At 44.9% G+C, this 17,030-nt stretch overlaps 3 protein-coding genes across 4 annotated transcripts; 2 read left to right on the plus strand and 1 right to left on the minus strand.

Moving 5' to 3' along the window:
• Nucleotides 1-811: 811 nt before the first annotated feature.
• Nucleotides 812-4,466, minus strand: LOC9633888 (protein DETOXIFICATION 44, chloroplastic). Of its 2 annotated transcripts, none has more exons than XM_024686744.1 (15): nucleotides 4,082-4,466; nucleotides 3,901-4,022; nucleotides 3,682-3,843; nucleotides 3,476-3,630; nucleotides 3,289-3,424; nucleotides 3,136-3,232; nucleotides 2,981-3,081; nucleotides 2,766-2,929; nucleotides 2,638-2,709; nucleotides 2,472-2,588; nucleotides 2,315-2,410; nucleotides 2,138-2,259; nucleotides 1,945-2,083; nucleotides 1,240-1,674; nucleotides 812-1,175 (listed from the first exon to the last, which is right to left on the minus strand). In XM_024686744.1, exons 1-13 carry the CDS (start codon nucleotides 4,288-4,290, stop codon nucleotides 2,017-2,019), a joined length of 1,620 nt encoding a protein of 539 aa, XP_024542512.1. In that variant the 5' UTR covers nucleotides 4,291-4,466; the 3' UTR covers nucleotides 812-1,175; nucleotides 1,240-1,674; nucleotides 1,945-2,016. The 2 variants fall into 2 exon arrangements, with proteins under 2 accessions (XP_024542512.1, XP_024542511.1); XM_024686743.1 differs by having other exon boundaries at nucleotides 3,476-3,633; nucleotides 4,082-4,465.
• Nucleotides 4,467-4,647: 181 nt separating this feature from the next.
• LOC9633889 lies at nucleotides 4,648-5,179 on the plus strand. Its single transcript, XM_002981641.2, has 2 exons — nucleotides 4,648-4,919; nucleotides 4,994-5,179. The coding sequence occupies exons 1-2, from the start codon at nucleotides 4,816-4,818 to the stop codon at nucleotides 5,115-5,117; spliced, it is 228 nt and encodes a 75-aa protein (XP_002981687.1). The 5' UTR covers nucleotides 4,648-4,815; the 3' UTR covers nucleotides 5,118-5,179.
• A 78-nt stretch (nucleotides 5,180-5,257) lies between these two features.
• LOC9648261 (pentatricopeptide repeat-containing protein At1g62680, mitochondrial) lies at nucleotides 5,258-7,894 on the plus strand. The gene is made up of 4 exons (XM_024686741.1): nucleotides 5,258-6,332; nucleotides 6,411-6,739; nucleotides 6,797-7,105; nucleotides 7,161-7,894. The coding sequence occupies exons 1-4, from the start codon at nucleotides 5,384-5,386 to the stop codon at nucleotides 7,794-7,796; spliced, it is 2,223 nt and encodes a 740-aa protein (XP_024542509.1). The 5' UTR covers nucleotides 5,258-5,383; the 3' UTR covers nucleotides 7,797-7,894.
• Nucleotides 7,895-17,030: the final 9,136 nt, after the last annotated feature.

Here is a 17,030-nt window from a genome sequence, read left to right on the forward strand (position 1 = left end):
GGCAAGTGACGGGCGGCCGTCACGAGTAACGGCGTTCACGCCTCACGGATGAGGAGTACGACCGCGGCCCGCGCTGTACGGCAGGCTTGTGGGGGATGTTAACGGCGCCCGCGAACGTTATAAAATGCCACGCCAGCTCATCGCTGCGCCAGGATTCGCCACCTGGACGCCATCATAATGTCCGGCCTGCCGGCGCCCGACACAGGCATATGCCGTCCCCAAGGCAGGGTATATCTCTTTAGGTCATGGCGGCCATGTTACGTGTCACGTTCCAATTTCGTGACACTGTCCAATTTTTTTCTTTTGAACATCGTGCATGTGCATGCATTGTCGTCAAACCGCGCGATTAGAAAAGAGGGATTTGTGCTAATTAATCCACGCGGAGATTCTAGATCACATGGAGTGAGTGACTTTCGTGCAAATATGAAATTTGGGAAAGGCGACGAAACGACTTCTGGATCGATCGATCGATCGATCGAATGGATCCAAAAACACGAAGTGCTGGAACGACCTTTGGTGCTTTGTTGTGGAAATAATAAATGGACCACAAGTAAACAACAGGAGATCCAGGGAGGAGAAATGTGGATTTAATTGTGGCAAAGCACCTGTTGCTGCTCCAGCAGCAAACAGGCCACCAATCTCTTCAAGAGAAAGGAGAGGAAAAATCTGACAAAGCAATTTCAAAGCCAGCACCAAACAAAATCAAAGCGATTTCTTTTCGAGCAGCAGCAACAGCAGCATCTCTGCAAAAGAGTTTTTAAGCTTTGCCACCACCCTCCAAAATTCTCCGCGGATGACATTTGGCATGATCGATCCCAAATAGCTATGGCTATTGTATAAGCGATTTCGCGTAGATTATAGCATAAAAGAATAGCTCATCCCACACGCACCCAAACCAATAACAAATCTATCTATCCATCCGGTCACAGGAAAAAAAAAAGGAGTGTTTCTTCCAGGACGAGACGAGACAAGAAATCAAGAGAACCTTTAGAGTTTTTATCGGTGCTAGCCTTGGATCACAATCCAAGCAAAGCAAGACGATGAAAGAAAAAAAGAGTGAGAGAGAGAGAGAGAGAGAGAAAAAAAAAGTGGACCTCTCGGGCTTGTTTCTCGACGTGTTCTCGTGCTCCATGCACGAAGAATTGGGTGCTTGTGTTTGTGGGGCCTTCAAACTCCTGGAGGGAATAGTTTAGTGTGGACAAGATGTAAAGTGGAAGGTGCCAGAGATTATTAGCTCACCTCTTTGCGCCTTCCAGATTGGAAACAACTTTGTTCGTCCGAGTTACTATTGGGCTTGGAGCTAGACAAAGATGATATCTCCCCGAAGATTTCTTTGGCAGAGCCTTGCAAGCGAACGCAAGCCATCATACGTCCTGTGAATCATGAGCGCAGTGCTTGTGTCACCAAGGCAGTCAAAGCTTCATGGCCCATTGATCAGTCACTTAGAAACCTGGGAACGAAGAGATCTTGTTTAAAACAATATGAAACAAAGTAAGAACCTTTGTTTTTTATGCTGCCACCAAGTGGATTGCAAAGTGCTGGCCACAGCTCATCCCTGCAAGCAAACAGGAAGAAGAAAAGGAGTGGTAGAAGTTAGAAAAAGCATATGTATGTGACTGGACCCTTGTCTAAATGATACTGCTTTTGATTGATCCAAGTTACATGTTCCAAAACCTGTAGAAACAAAAAAAAAAAAGAGAACTGGTTTAGTCGAGCCAAACGAAAGCTGGAAAGGCGAAAGAAAGACATGCCTCACACGCTCTACAACAGTGTCAGCCCATGAAAAAGCAAAGCACCGTCATCGTCAATCTTAGAGTCGACGTCAATGGATACTGGCTTTGCTTATTGCTGTGCATTAAACTGGTCTATGATCTAAATTTTTTTTCTTTTCGTTCCCTCTCTCCCTGCAGGAGAAACTATGAATCTCATGAGAACTGTACGCACCTTGGTCCTTTCGTGAGTTATTGTTGTTGACTTGTTGTGCTTGATATAGTAAAGTCTACAGCGCGATAGCACCTAAGAATTGTCAATCTCCAAGCTCTCGTTTGCCAAAAACTGCCAAGGACCCGTGGCAGTCCCCAGCCTGCATTGAAACGGCGGTTTAGCTTATGGTATCCAAAGGCTTATAGATCGTTACCTCAAAATGCCGGAAGCCATTCGAAGGCTCATGAGTACAGTCAAGCCAAGCCATACACCAGGTAAACCAAGGAAGGATGGCGCAGCGAAAAGAACCGCTGAGGAAATGATTCCAATCACTATCTGCAAAATAAAAACACTTAGCCGTCCTTGCATAAAAAAAATTCGAGTTTCGCACCATTGAGTAGGCTGCAAAGGCGAAGTCAGTTGCACCGTAAAAAATGCCATCAAACACGAACGCCATAGAGTTGATAGGCTGAGTCAAAACAGCAAACTACAAAGCAAGCATGTCAATCTAAGGATTGTATCACTAAGAAGAAAATGTATACACTTACCGGAATGATAGTGATCAATGCTTGTATCACCAAATCATCACTGGTGAAAAGTTTTGAAAAGCGTTGGCCACCAAGTCCAAGGATTACTCCCATGATTAAACCAAACACAATGCCCAGCTGTCAGATCGAAGCTAGTTAAAAGGAGAAACCTGCAAGAAAGGAGTACCTGCAAGACTCTAAATGTTGCCTCTTTAACCTTTTGCCCATTGTTCCGTGCCACGAAATCGGCAATAACAGCCTTAGAAAAACAGGACTTTAGAACACGACGATAGAACATCCCCGTGGTATGTTCACCTGTCCGGCGAGCGCCAGGGAATCAGAAAGAAGAGATGCAGCCAACCAGATTTGCATGCAAATTTGATGTGCTGCCATAGGAGCTACACCCTCCTGAGCAGCCATTGAAGTTGCCAGTGTCATGGTAAGCAGTATTGCAATGGTTCGCGTGAACAACAGACCACCTATGAAAAAACTTTCAGTTCCAGAAATCTTCACAAACGTATGTGCCTTACCAGACGAAAAAAAACGTCTTAGGCCCAGTCTTGATATATCAGGCGGGATCAGGACAGCAACTTCGTTTAGTTTCACCAATAAAATGAACGCAATCACATATCTGCCAAACTAAAAGAACGTAAAAAAACATAGCAATCAGTTGCCTGCAACTCACTGTGACACGACTGTTGCCACAGCTGCCCCGGTAACTCCATATCCAAAAGAAAACATCAAAATTGGATCCAGCACCACATTCACTATGTTCCCCGTGACTATCATCAAAACACAGGTCAGAGAACGAAAGAAAGAAAGAACAAAATTAATTTACCTGTAGCATACAGAGGAGTTTTTGTGTCTTTAAAGCCACGAAACACTCCTTGCGTAGCTAGAGAAACAACAACTGCAGGAGCTCCCAGAGCCCGAATTGATAGATACTGCTGCGCAGGAAGACGCATTGGAGAATCCTGTTCCAAGAGAATTAGACCATTGATCTTTCAACACCAACCAACACTTACGTCCAAAATCCCCATTATTCTGAGAATTGGCCAGGCTCCAAGCAACAGCACAAGAGCCTCTATGATTCCGAGTGACGATCCCAGAAACAGCGCTGATGAAACAGACGGGTAGACGCGCTTCTCAGACTTTCCAGGCTTCTCAATGAAGTGGCCTTCTTCTGATTTGCCGCGTGTTAGTTATGCAATGCATGCTTGACTAAGTTTACCAGCGGCTTCCGTCAGCGGGATGCCTTCCTCAAAGCCGCATCCAGCAACGTTGTCCTCTGCGACGTAAGATGTCGTGATGTTGAGAAGAGGAATATTAAAGATCTTTGATATCAAGTTGAAAACCGAAATCGAGACACCTACAGCAGCTAACTCCACCGAGCCTGACAAAACAGCGAGAGTTATTAAACTAAAAGGAAAGAAGAAAGAAGAATGGCTACCTATTTGACCGATGAATGCCGTGTCCACCAAAGAAGCGAGTGGATCCGCGGCAAGTCCAAGCAATGCCGGAAGAGCGACAGCTGCAATCTCTCGCCCAAGATCATCGGCCTCAAAGACTTTCCTGAAAATTCCCAGCATAAGATTCACATTCAATGAAACAGAAAAATAAGTCACACTTACTTCGAGCTCTCCAGGAAACCACTGAATGGATTCTTCTTCGTTGCTTGTGAGGCATCACACTCCATTTGCGTTGGCTGCCTTTGGCAATTCGCTCTAAAGCAGGAGAACCGGATCGGGCTAAGGAAACCAATGCTCTGGCGGCTGAGCTCGCCAGGAGATGGAATCGTGTGGGCTAGCGTCGGAGGATTCCTGATCCACTTTTGAGACATAGAAGCCCCGATCGATCGGGAGCTTGAAAGATCCTCCCAAAATCAAATGCCGATGCGGCAATCACTCGAAATATACCTGAATCACATCACACCGCAGAGATTTCCCAAAATGCAGCCGTAGAGCGCCTGGAGCGAGCTCCCCGGACGAACCCTAGCGCCAGGAGGATTGGCGCCATATACTCCAAGATTTAGACCACCCTGGCCAGAACTCGAATGCGTACGAAGTGCACGGACTGGCCCATTCCCATCCGGGGGAGGGGGTGACCACTGCATTGACCTCACACCCGGTACGAAATCCTGTCATCTTTTGGGCCATGGCGGTTTCGTACGCATGCCTATGGCTGACGCTGTCAAGCTCCTTCAAAAACGACGGCGACGTGGTTTTTCGATCCATTTCCTGGAAGAAGCAAAATAAAAGCGGCAAAGAGAAAGGAGCCCTGCCCTAGCTGCTGCTTTTGGAAAATTCGCGCTTCCCTTTTCTTCTTTCTTCCTTCTTGCTTGGTTTCGATCGATTGATCGATCGCGATGTGCTGCGACAATTGCCACCCGATTGGCTTCCTGCTGGGACTGCCCTTCGCAATCCTCTCGTTTCTCATCTCTCTCGTGGGGGTCGTGGTGTGGATCGTCGGGTAAGCGCCCAGATCTGTGGCGAATTTTAGGGATTTTGGCTCGCGTTTGATTTTGCTTCTCTGTTTCGTGGCAGGATCCTTCTCACCATCATCTGCCCATGCTGTATTTGCGTCGCCGCCATTGTCAATCTGGCGTTGGAGCTGATTAAGGCGCCGCTTCACGTTATACGATGGTTCACGGAGCAAATCCCCTGCTGATCGATTGCTCGCTCGCGCGTGTACTATCATTTTTCTGTGAATTTTAAGGTTTTCTCTTCCTATCTGACGGTTGTCCTTGATGCTCTTCATCCAATGGCTCCTATCGTTTTTGGTGAATTTTAATCTTGTTTTTCATCCAACGGCTCCTATTTTGTTTTACGATGACCAATTTCATCCAACGGTTCCCCTTGATTTTAAGCATCGGACGGTGGTCTGTGTTATTTTAGGGCTTATGGGAGGAGGAGCGCATTCTCTCCCCAAATGTGATGTTGCCAAGGCGCGGCGCGGTGCTGGCGAGGATCTCCAGCAAGAAGCTCTTCCAGAATCGAGGTAATCTCCGGTCGATCGCCAGCGATGGCGGAGGAATGCAGGCAATCGACGAGCTGGACGCCAATGTCGCGGCCGATCACGAGCGAGCCGCTCGTGATTACCAGAGCGGCAGCTTGGAGGAATCGATCGACAGCGAGTACGCCGAGAGCTCGCGAGCGTCTTACAGGCAGAGCGAGAGCGATGTCCGGCTGCTCGTGAGCGAAATCTTGCGATCCAACGATGTGGCCTGCGTCAAGGCGATCCTCCAGAGGTGGCTGCGGCAGATGAGCGTGGATCCACTGCGGAGCGCCGCGGCAGTGTCCTACGACGAGGTTGTTTCGGTGGCCAGCGATCTAGTCCGGGAATTTGGCACTAGGGGCTCCGTCCAGATCACGATGGCAGTCTTGGATTGGATGCAGCTCCAAAACTGGTTTCACCTCGACCCATACTTGCGAATCCACATCATCGACGTGCTTGGAAAGGCTAGCTCTTTCGACATCGCCGTCCAGGTCTTCAACCATTTCATCAAGATCTCCGTGAAGAAGGACGCGGGCATGTACAATGCGCTGCTCCACGCGTTTTGTAAGGCCGGGAAGCTGGAGGCGGTGGACGATTTGTTCCGGGACATGAAGCAGTCGATCCGGCCAAATCATCTCAGCTACAACATCTTGATGCATTCCTACGTGAAGGCTGGGCACGAGCTGACAAAGGTGGTGAGTGTTTTCAAGGAGATGTATCTTCGAGGCGTCAAGGCCAGTGTTGCTTCATACAACATTCTCATCGCTGCCTGTGCCACCGGGAAGCAGGCATGGGAAGCGCGGGTGTTCTTCTCAAATATGAAGAAGCAGGACCTGGAGCCCAATGTGATCACGTATTCTTCGCTCATCAATGTCTACGTTGCTTCAGGTGAGTTTCTTACGTTTCCAGCACTTTCGTTTTTCTTTTTGGTTTCCGAGTGAAGTCGTGTGTGTTTGTGCAGTGTAGGCAATTGCGCAGCTGCGTTGGACGTGCTCCGGGAGATGGTTAAGGCCGAGGTTATGCCCAACGTGACGACGTTCTCGTGTTTGCTGCACGGGTATGGGCAAGAAGGGAAGATTGAGGAGGCGATGAAGATTTTCCAGACCATGAAAGACCTGGGGATCGAGCCGTCGGCCATAACCTTCAACATCTTGATGACTATGTACAGCAAGAGTGGACACCACGCGCTGGCTCAATCGTGTTTCCACGAGATGATCGAGTCTGGACTGGAGCCTACGTATGTAAGCTTTCTGAGCCTGATGTACTGCTTCAAGTCCGTTGGAGCATACAAAGAGGTAACTCCCTTCGTTTTGTTTGCGTGTGCCTGTCACTGACTGGTTTTGTTTCTGTAGGTACTCGGCATCTACGATGATGTCAAAAGAAACTCCTCGCTTTGTAACATCTATATATTCACCGAAGCTCTTGACGCCTGCGTAAAGTGGGGCAACTGGTCAAAGCTTGAGGGCATATTTTCTGACATGAAAGCTGCGCGCTGCGATCCAAATGTCGTTACGTGCACAGTGGTTCTTATGGCCCTGAGCTCGAAAAACTGCAAAACGGTGGAGGAGGCCACTATACTGATAAATTTTTTCAGGGAGTTCGACTCCAAGCCAATAATTATTCTCCGGTACTTGCTAATGGAGACACTCGACGACGACCAGGTGAGCCGATCTATCTGGTTTTCAGTTTCTTACCAACACCAAATGGCATTCCCAGGTGGAAGCTCTTGTCTTGGAGCTGGGAAAGGTGATCAGCCCGGACAACGTAAAGACCTGGAAGATTTTCACGTCGGGTCTTATAGACGCGTTATGGACACTGGGCTGGCACCGCCGCGCGGCAATCATCCTTAAGTGGACGCTACAGAGGGGCTACCGCGAGTGCCAGTGCCTGCTAAACCGGCGAGAGTGGAGGCTGGATTTGAGAAACTTGTCCGTGGGAGCAGCACAAGTTGCCTTCTACCAGTTTTTGAAGTGGCTCGAGGAGGCTGCCCAAGCTACCGCGAGAGAAGACGCTCCAGAGCCAGGCTTTGACAAGAGATCCGAGGCATCGTCGCCGGCAGCGCTAGAGATCTCTCTGGAGGCGCTTGTTCCGGCGGGGCCGATCGAGAGGGTGTTCCCGGACTTCGTGAACTTTCCAGCGTTTGTCACGGTTGTGACGGGGTGGGGGAAGTTTAGCAAAGTGGAGGGCGAGTCCGTGGTGCGCGAGGCTGTGGAGAGGGAGATTGTGAAGCTGGGGATTCCTTTCACGAGACTGGCGGGGAGCTGGAGGATTGAAGGGCGGAGCTTGAGGATGTGGCTTCTCACAGCCGACATGAGCAAGAAGTTGCTTGTGTCGGACTCGGCTGGAAGTTAGCTCATTTTTCTATGTTCTAGAAAAGGTTCTACAGTAAAAATGAAAGCATGAGAAAGAAATTTGTTTCAATGGCAATACAACACCATTAACACATGAAATTAATTAGTATGCATTATTCACCTTGTCACCACTCAACTTCAACAATTGGTATTGCCCACTCCTTCAGTGTTCGATGGTAATCAGTATGGAATATGGCAAAGTCATAAATATACCACTCTATGATGAGATATTGCTGACTGGTTTCTTGATCATATCCATGAAAAGAATGGGATTTGCCATTGAGAGAAGCATCACACCCAAAGAGAGTGTTACCAATTACAACTCTATCCCCAAAATTGAGGCCATATTTCTCCATATACTTTAATACCTCAAGTCCAATATCATTTTGTTTGGATCTGCACTGTATTGATAGTTCCTTTTGAGACTCATTTGTAATTATGACAGTTTTTACTGGAAATAATCCTGCTTGTGAGTATCAAAAGTAACATAAGATCAGAAAAACACATAAAAGCTATGACATATATATTACTAAGAAAAGTGTGATTAAAACACACAAAAAGGACCAATTTAGAAGGCTTGAGTATTGTATTCTCAATTTAATAAACTAAACAACACTTTAAAAGTCATACAAACAAACAATTCAATAGCTTTGGTAAAGCCTGCAAAATAATAACTATGTCTTCAAACTACCTATTATCCCTATAATAGGCCTCTAAAATCTCAACACCAAGATTAGTATGTAAAATGAAGCTAAACAAAATTTGGCATTATTTCAAATACTGGTGACCTAACATAAGGATTTAGATACTCCACTAGCTAACATAGAACATGGGTTTACCCAAGTTGGATCCAAAACAAAGATACACACACTCAAAAGGGAGCCAAATAGTGTTTTAAAAAATCATACCTTTAACCATTACCCCTATTATATATTTGTAAACCCTTGGGATGCAAAATAAACTTTCATATTAAGAGATAAACTCAAAAACTTCCTATATATGGAATAACATTAGATTGTGAATCAATAAGCCATAAAATTTCCTTTTATAATTTGCTAACTTATATTGCCTACCCAACCAACTTCACCATGTTTGTAGTTACACTATAAGGTACTTGATTATAAATTTTATTATTTTTACTGATCTGTAAAATTATTATGAGTTTTAGTAATAAAAAAAGTGAAATGATTATAACAGTTTACTTCATAGTTTACTTACTAGTTTGATTTATGGTTTAAATAACATGGTTTATTTACTAATTTATGTATAAATTATATACTTTATACATTAAGAGCTATGAAAGAATTTACAATCGAATAGTCTTTTTTGCTATGGCCACCTTCCTTGTTTCTAGAGGGCATCCAGCTCTTAGGTAAAGGATTTTCAGTGCCTAGACTTGTGATAAAGAACTTGGACATCTTAATCATCACCTAGCCTTGATAAAATTCTCAAATCTATCACTGAGCAGGAGTTATGGTTGCAATATAAGTATTTACTTGGCTTTGACTAGCTTATAGTGTTTCCTCAAAAGCTCTAGTTTTCTAGCTGTGCCATGGCATGTGCTTGCATCTCACACTAAGGTTTCTTGCTATATCTAGGTTTTCTAGTTTATAAGAGTTTCATTACCAGCTATAGCATCATCCAGCTCTCTATTCACACTCTCTTCATCCTTTGTTTCAAGGTTTATCTGCCAGATCTAGGTGAGGGTAAATCATGTTATTCACGGTGCTCTACAAAATGTTGCCCTCAAGCTTGCCCCACAACCAACTAGACAATATCATGCCAAGTGTGCTAGAGTTAGCAAGTAAAATCTCTCTCTCTCTCTCTCTCTCTCTAAGTGTAACAATGCTAGCAACCTTAGTATTGTAACAGGTTTTCTTGTGAGGGTGGTGAGAGCATCTTTAGGCATGAGGAGGAACTAGCAACCATGGATAAGTGTTGCGCATATAGCTATAAGTATAAAAAATTCCTTATTGGTGAATCCTTTCAAATATTTTTCTCTTACTACCACGACAATAAAAGGTTAGTACCATTAGTTATTTTTATTTGGGGGTTCTAAATGTATAGTGAAAATAGTGGGTAGATCAGGTATATCCAACCAATATAAGGCATAATTTAACTCTTACTTGCGTGTCTATTTTTGTTTTGCATTTAACTTAACTTAAGCCCAAACTCTATACCATGCTAGTTGGTGCAGTATAAGTGTGGACCACACTTGAGCTCATGAATTGAAATGTTGAGCTCAATTTTCAATTATAATTTATTATAAATATTATAGATTTTAAAAAATTAAGATTATGGCAAACCTGACTTTATACTAGGGGTATAATATATTTTAAATAGCCATTAATCAATGAAAATAAAACCCATCCTATTTGTTTTAATACCACATGTAACACACTATCTTTCTCCCCTTAAAAATTTAACTAGACAAGGAGCAATTGCTTAGTGAAAAAGCCCTTAGTGGCTATTTTATCCCCATTTATCTTTCAAAGTTTCAAGGATCCATAGTGATAGTATATTCAAATTTCATTGTATAATCACATGCACTACAAAAGTCTATACTAACATCATCACTAACAAATAAAAAGTGACACTTTAAGCAAACAATCTTTAAGTCACCAATAAAAGCTTAAGGAATATACTCTATAAGTGTGCCATGAACCATTTTCTCAACTGTAGTTGGGCTAGCAGAGTCATCTTTTTCTTCATCGTATTGTGTAACATCTTTATAGAAGGCCTTATTCTAATTTATCTTCCTTCCTCAAATGCTAATGCTTTTGAAGATTGTGTTAGGAATCCCCCAATTCTTGCCACATTCCTGACTCTCGCCGGATTTCTGACCTGCAGACCACATTCCTGATTCTTGAGACACTTCCCTATTCCTGACTCTCGAGACACTTCTTTATTCCTGACTCTCTGATTTCCTGTATGATTCCTGAGTCTCGAGCCACATTCCTGATGTTGATGTGGCGCCTCCTCGACCTCAGCTATATTTAGGCCGTCCTCGATTCAAGAGTGGTGGAGCTTCATCAACCTATAGTATATATAGGTTAGCCTTGTTCCATTTCTCCACAATCTGAATCAACGCCAATCTAAAGCTTCTTCTTTGTTTCCACTAGCTTTTCTCTTTGTCTTTTGCATTTTCCAGTCTTGATCTTGTTGGGGGTCTTGACAGTTTGATTCAGATTGTGCTTTTTGCTTTTGCTTTAGCTCGTTTCGATTGTTTGATTGCCTTTGTCTTCTTCTCCCTTTTTTCTTTCTTCTTGCCAATGGAGTCTCCAAGCCATCCTGATTTCTTTGCCGAAGTCTTTGCAAAAATCCAGTCTGAGAATACTGAGCTGAAGGCGACCCTTCTTCGCATGCAGCAGGAGCTTGCTTCACTTTCGGCTCAGGGATCCAGCAAAGTTCCTGAACCGAAGGTGAGTTTCCCGGTGAAATTTTCAGGCAAGCGTTCGGAGCTTTACGGATTTCTGAACCAGATGGAGCTGATCTTTACACTTCAACATCGGCGGTACCCCACTCCCGAGTCTCAAATCGGCGCAATTGGGACGTTGCTCGAAGTTGCAACTTTGTCATGGTTTTCTCCTCTTCTGGAGAAGAGCATGAAAGGGGTCATGGTTCCGGAGCTGATGGATCTTCAATTATTCAAAGAGAAGCTCGAAGCATGTTTTGGCGAGATAGATCGGGTTCGGGCTGCTACCACAAAGATGAGATGTCTCTCTCAGGGGTCTCGTCCTGCCTCGATCTACGCTGCAGAGTTCCAACTCCTTGCCTTGGACACTCAGTGGGATGAGTGGGCCTTGATTGACCAATTTCGTTTCGGCCTCAACAACGGTGTCAAGGATTTGTTGCTCACCATGGAGGATCCTAAGGACCTGTCGGACGCCATCAACAAAGCTGTTCGATGTGACAATCGTCTCTTTGAATGTCGTCAGGAAAGTTGCCGTGCCACTGTTTTTCCGTCCCAGACCTAGGAATCTCAGCTTGAGTCTTCGGGGCATACTCCTGAACCTACTGCTCCAGTCCCAATGAATATTTCTGGTACTCCCCGACTCATTAGAGGGAAGTTGAGTCTTGCTCAGAAGCAACGTCAAATATCTCATAATCTTTGCCTCTACTGTGCTGATCCTAATCACAAAACAGCTGTGTGTCCCAAGAAGCCTCCCTGACTACTCGAGTTCACTCTGCCTCAAAGTCCACCTCTATTGCAGTCGGGAAACGACCCTATCCAAACAGAGTAGGAGCCGTCTGTTTGGACTCCCCGAATAAAAATCACTTTTCTTCTTTATCAAGCTCCTCACCACCTTTCATCAAAGCCACCACCAATTCCCGCAACTTCCGTGTCCCATGTCTCCTTTCTTTCACCGGACAATCAGGACTCAAGGCTCTGGCGCTACTGGACTCGGGTGTAACTTCCTGCTTCATGGACACGGACTTTGCTGCCCGACATCACGTTCCTATTTCTTCTACCATATGGGACCTGAGGGTTGAAGGCATCGGTAGGCATTTTGTGTCTCCATCTTCTGGACTTAGGGAAACGTTGCCCGTTCGAGTACACATCGGGTCCACCGTTACCGATATTGCCTTCAACATCATCAACAGTAAGTCCTCCTCTGTGGTGCTCGGTCTTCCTTGGTTTCAACTACATCAGCCTCAGATCTATTGGAAGGAATTACAGCTCATCTCTCCTACATCACCATCTCCCATGGCTTCCCCTACTATTCATCGAGTCCAAATCAGGAAAAGTTCCCTAAACTCAAATCGGGGTTCTGTTCTTGACTCTACGAAGTTTTCACCCTCTTCTTTTTCCTCTTTTCCATCTTGCACTAGACAGTATCCTCGTCTCATCATTCCATTTAGTCGTACACCTCCTCCTATCTCCACAATCACTATGAAAAAACTCCTTCATGAATAACCGATTTTCCTTTTTGCTTTGCATGTTTTTCTTGTCAATCTCCCTGAGAAGTATCATGATTTTGGGGATGTGTTTGACAAGAAAAAAGCTAGTGTACTGCCTATTCATCGGCCTTATGACTGTCCCATTGATTTACATGAAGGAGCGTCACCTCCGTGGGGGCCTATCTACGGGTTATCCCCATCCGAGCTTAAGGCCCTCAAAGAGTACGTGGATGAGAACCTTGCCTCGGGGTACATTCAGCATTCGCAATCCCCGGCTGGAGCACCTGTCTTCTTTGTCAAGAAGAAGGATGGGAGTTTGCGGCTAGTCATCGACTATCGAGGTTTGAACAAGATGACTATTCGGAACCGTTATCTGCTACCCCTAATCTCAGACCTGTTGGAACGCCTTGGTGGTGCCCGCTTCTTCACCAAGATCGACCTCCGTGGAGCATACAACCTGATCCGGATCCGGTTTGGTGATGAATGGAAGACTGCGTTCCGAACCTGCTATGGCCACTTCGAGTACACTGTCATGCCATTTGTCTTGACAAATGCTCCAGCAGTTTTCCAACACATGGCGAACGACGTCTTTCGGGAGTTTCTTGATCAAATGGTGATCGTCTACCTCAATGACATCCTTATCTACTCAAAAACTCAGGAGGAGCACGATGAACATGTATGCAAGGTGCTGGCGAAGCTGCGAGAACACGGCCTATACGCGAAGCTTGAGAAATGTTCCTTCGATCAGCAGTTTGTGGAATTCCTTGGGTACATTGTCACTTCTGAGGGTATCACGATGGATCCTACCAAAGTCAAGACTATTCTCGAGTGGGAGCCTCCACAATCAATGTCGGACGTTCAGGTTTTCCTTGGCTTCGCCAACTTCTACCGCAAATTCATTGATCACTACTCTGACATTGTCCTTCCTCTCACGCATCTCACTCGCAAGGATGTTCCCTTCTCTTGGTCTGCTGCTGCCCAGCAGGCCTTCGACACACTCAAGGCAGCCTTCAGTTCTGCTCCCGTTTTGATCCATGCTGATTCCTCCCAACCTTTCTTCATCGAGGCTGATGCCTTTGACTTTGCCATCGGTGCTGTGCTGTCTCAACTCAGAGCGGATCAAGAACTTCATCCGGTCGCTTTCCATTCTTGGAAATTCCAGCCTGCGGAGATCAATTACGAAATCCACGACAAGGAGCTCTTTGCCATCATGGATTCCTTTGGAGAGTGGTGCCATTTCTTGGAGGGGGCGGGCCATCAAACAATAGTCTGGACGGATCACAAAAATCTCAAGTACTTTGCCACTTCCCGAGTTTCAAGCCGTCGTCAAGCAAGGTGGGCACAATTCCTGAGTCGGTTTGACTTTGTTATCAAGTACAGACCTGGAAAGCTTCAAGGCCTTCCTGATGCTTTTTCAAGGCACTCCTATCTCAGCCTTAGGCCTGGTAATCCTGCCTTCGATCAACAAGATCAAGTTATCCTCGGTCCTAATCGGCTTCAAGTTATGGCAATTTCCCTGGCCCCTCAGGACTCCTCCTTGATGGATGCGATCAGAAACGATCTTCAATCTGATGATCTCGCCAGAGACGTTTTCCCCCATCTTCAGGCTGGACACCCAGTGACTCCCGACTGCCGGCGATTTGACGAGTTCGAATTATTGGATGGCTTATTGTACCGTGGGGAGCAGCTTTACGTTCCTGAAGGTGATGCTCGAAGGTTGGTCCTGATGGCGTGCCATGATAGCCCGATTGCTGGTCACTTCGGCATTGCGAAAACCTATGAGCTAGTTGCACGGGACTTTTGGTGGCCTCACATGGACGACTACATCAAAGCTTTTGTTACCTCCTATGACACTTGCGCCCAGAATAAGGTACCTCGCCACTTTCCTTCAGGTTTGCTTTGTTCCCTTCCGGTCCCTTCAGGTCCTTGGGAATCCATCTCCATGGATTTCTTGAGTGATCTTCCGAGTTCTTGAGGCTTCAACAGCATTTTAGTCGTGGTGGATCGCTTCACAAAGATGGCGCACTTCTTGCTATGTACCAAGGAGTTTTCGGGCAAGGACATGGCAAAACTGGTATTCAGGGAAATTTTTCGACTTCATGGGATTCCTACAGATGTGGTTTCGGATCAGGGGCCTCAATTCATCTTTCATTTCTGGCAACAGTTTTTGCAGCTGCTTGGAGTGAAGGCCAATATCTCTTCGGCGTATCATCCTCAAACTGATGGGCAGTCTAAGCGAACAATTCAGACGTTGGAACAATTCTTGAGGTGCTTCATCAACTATCATTAGGATAACTGGTTTGATATCCTTCCCCTTGCTGAGTTCTCCTATAACAACTCTGTTCACTCCTCTCTTCGAATTTCCCCCTTCTTTGCAAACTCTGGCCGTAATCCCCGATTCAATCTCTCACTTCCTTCTCCATCCAAATCCTCTCATTCAAATCCCCACTCTGAGGCATTTGTCTCCAACCTCTAGGAAATCCACAACTCCATATAAGCTCTATTTCGTTAAAGTGGGATTTATTCAGTAAAATGGGACTAGGTACAAATTTTCAAGTATTTGAAAATGACGTGAAATTATATGTTTTTTGTCCAGGGGCTAGACATATCTGGGGCATGGTGACTAGCGTGGTGACTTTGTGTCCAGACTGAGTCCATCTGGTTGTATAATAAATCTCATTGTCAAGGTGAACAAGCCGAATCTGAAGCTAAAGAAGAGCAATGGCATGCGCGCACACACTATTTGTTTGTTCATTGAGCATGTGGTGAGCTTTCCAAGATGAACGTCATTCCTATTAGCCAGACATATAACTTAATGGTGAGAACATTTAGATATTATTCAATGTTATCTTTTTCTAACGAATTTAATTGTGAAGGTGTAGCAAGAGGCATTGCTAGTCTGGAGAAGTCAATCTTAATACCGGTCTGAGAAATAGAATGGCATGTGCCCTCAGGCCTTTTACTAAATCACCTTTGAAAGAAATGCAAGCCTCTATGTAGTAAAAAAAAGGTACTAGAGAATAATATGAATGTTATTTAGTTTCATAAAAATACACTAAGAGTCAAATGAGTTAAAATACTAGTGCAAAGGGAAAAAAGTATTTGGTGATCAAGTAAGGGCACACGCCATTATAAGCCTAAATGCTAGTGGACACCTCCTTTTTGGTACTCTCAGCGGTATTATCATCCTTCTCCGGGTCAGTTGTTTTGCTTTGGATTGTTGTCTCTGACGTTACTGGGGCGTTCTCGATAGTTGTTAATGTTGCCGTTTGTTCAGAAAAATGATCACCTGGAGTATAGTATGGGGAGTTTGGAAGACTTATATATTCTACATCTTCACCTATCTCCTTCTCCGTCTCCTTTTCTGCCTCACTTACAGATTTTGTGCTTGCCATGAGAACACTCTTCACCCTAAAATATGGAGTTCGTTGTGTTATAAAAGGAAACCAACACACACGCTGCAAGGGAATGATGGTACATAAAGCACGTAAGCCCACAATATGGGTTTATGTGCCATTAATATGGGCCACACGCCATATTATTAGATTTATGCACGTGTGATTGGTAAATGCATATGTCACATCATCTTTGTTTTACCTCACACACTATATCAGGCCTAATGAACCATATCACATGTGCGCACATGCTATATATATAGAGAAGTATTATGCAAGGATAGAAAAATTCAATGCATGATTGTGGAGAGCAATGGCATGAAGCCACATGCTAAATAACATTTTAGAGAAAGAATTAAAATAAAAACATGCAAACAGTACTGAGTGGACCAAGACTTAGAAGTGCACAATTGAATGAGGTATTTCTAATAAATATTTCACTCACCTCATATAGGAATGGCTACCACTCTCAAATGGCGTATCGCCTCATGCCATCACCTCGCAATTTGTTATAACAATCCGATGAATTCATATTCGGCTTGTTCACCTTGAACTTTAAGTAAGATTTGCTAGAACAACTAAGAATTTATACTTGTTATTTGTATCATCTCACCTAGGAATGGTGTAAGGCCACATGCCATCACGCCTCCTCTGATTCAGATTCGGATTGTTCACCTTGAAATAAAATACATTAGAAACTTAGTAAAAGAATATTAATGAATCTCACCTTGAACCTGGGTTATGAATGCTCTTGCTGCATCTCTTGCATGGTCTGGCAAGGTGATGGTGGCACTCTGCTTCCGCATCCAACCATGCACCCTGTATGGGGTTCGATCGACAAGGGCCTTATGCAAGGGTTGGCCATTCAACTCAGTCTACGCACTTTGCAGAGACCTTAAGTGTTTTGCTAGGGACGCAATCATCATGTTTGCACCCCC

Source organism: Selaginella moellendorffii, unplaced genomic scaffold (genome assembly GCF_000143415.4).
Source record: "Selaginella moellendorffii unplaced genomic scaffold, v1.0 SELMOscaffold_50, whole genome shotgun sequence".
In the NCBI taxonomy this organism is placed as follows: Eukaryota; Viridiplantae; Streptophyta; class Lycopodiopsida; order Selaginellales; family Selaginellaceae; genus Selaginella; species Selaginella moellendorffii.

What these genes read in the sequence shown, in the direction of transcription:
- LOC9633888 (XM_024686743.1), bottom strand. Translation starts at nt 4,290, where the DNA reads ATGTCTCAAAAGTGGATCAGGAATCCTCCGACGCTAGCCCACACGATT. An exon ending in CAACATTTAGAGTCTTGCAG is followed by an intron (nt 2,589 to 2,637) that starts GTACTCCTTTCT and finishes TCGATCTGACAG; the next exon opens with CTGGGCATTGTGTTTGGTTT. An exon ending in ATGGCTTCCGGCATTTTGAG is followed by an intron (nt 2,084 to 2,137) that starts GTAACGATCTAT and finishes GTTTCAATGCAG; the next exon opens with GCTGGGGACTGCCACGGGTC.
- LOC9633889 (XM_002981641.2), top strand. Translation starts at nt 4,816, where the DNA reads ATGTGCTGCGACAATTGCCACCCGATTGGCTTCCTGCTGGGACTGCCC. An exon ending in GTCGTGGTGTGGATCGTCGG is followed by an intron (nt 4,920 to 4,993) that starts GTAAGCGCCCAG and finishes GTTTCGTGGCAG; the next exon opens with GATCCTTCTCACCATCATCT.
- LOC9648261 (XM_024686741.1), top strand. Translation starts at nt 5,384, where the DNA reads ATGTTGCCAAGGCGCGGCGCGGTGCTGGCGAGGATCTCCAGCAAGAAG. An exon ending in CCGTTGGAGCATACAAAGAG is followed by an intron (nt 6,740 to 6,796) that starts GTAACTCCCTTC and finishes TTGTTTCTGTAG; the next exon opens with GTACTCGGCATCTACGATGA. An exon ending in AGACACTCGACGACGACCAG is followed by an intron (nt 7,106 to 7,160) that starts GTGAGCCGATCT and finishes TGGCATTCCCAG; the next exon opens with GTGGAAGCTCTTGTCTTGGA.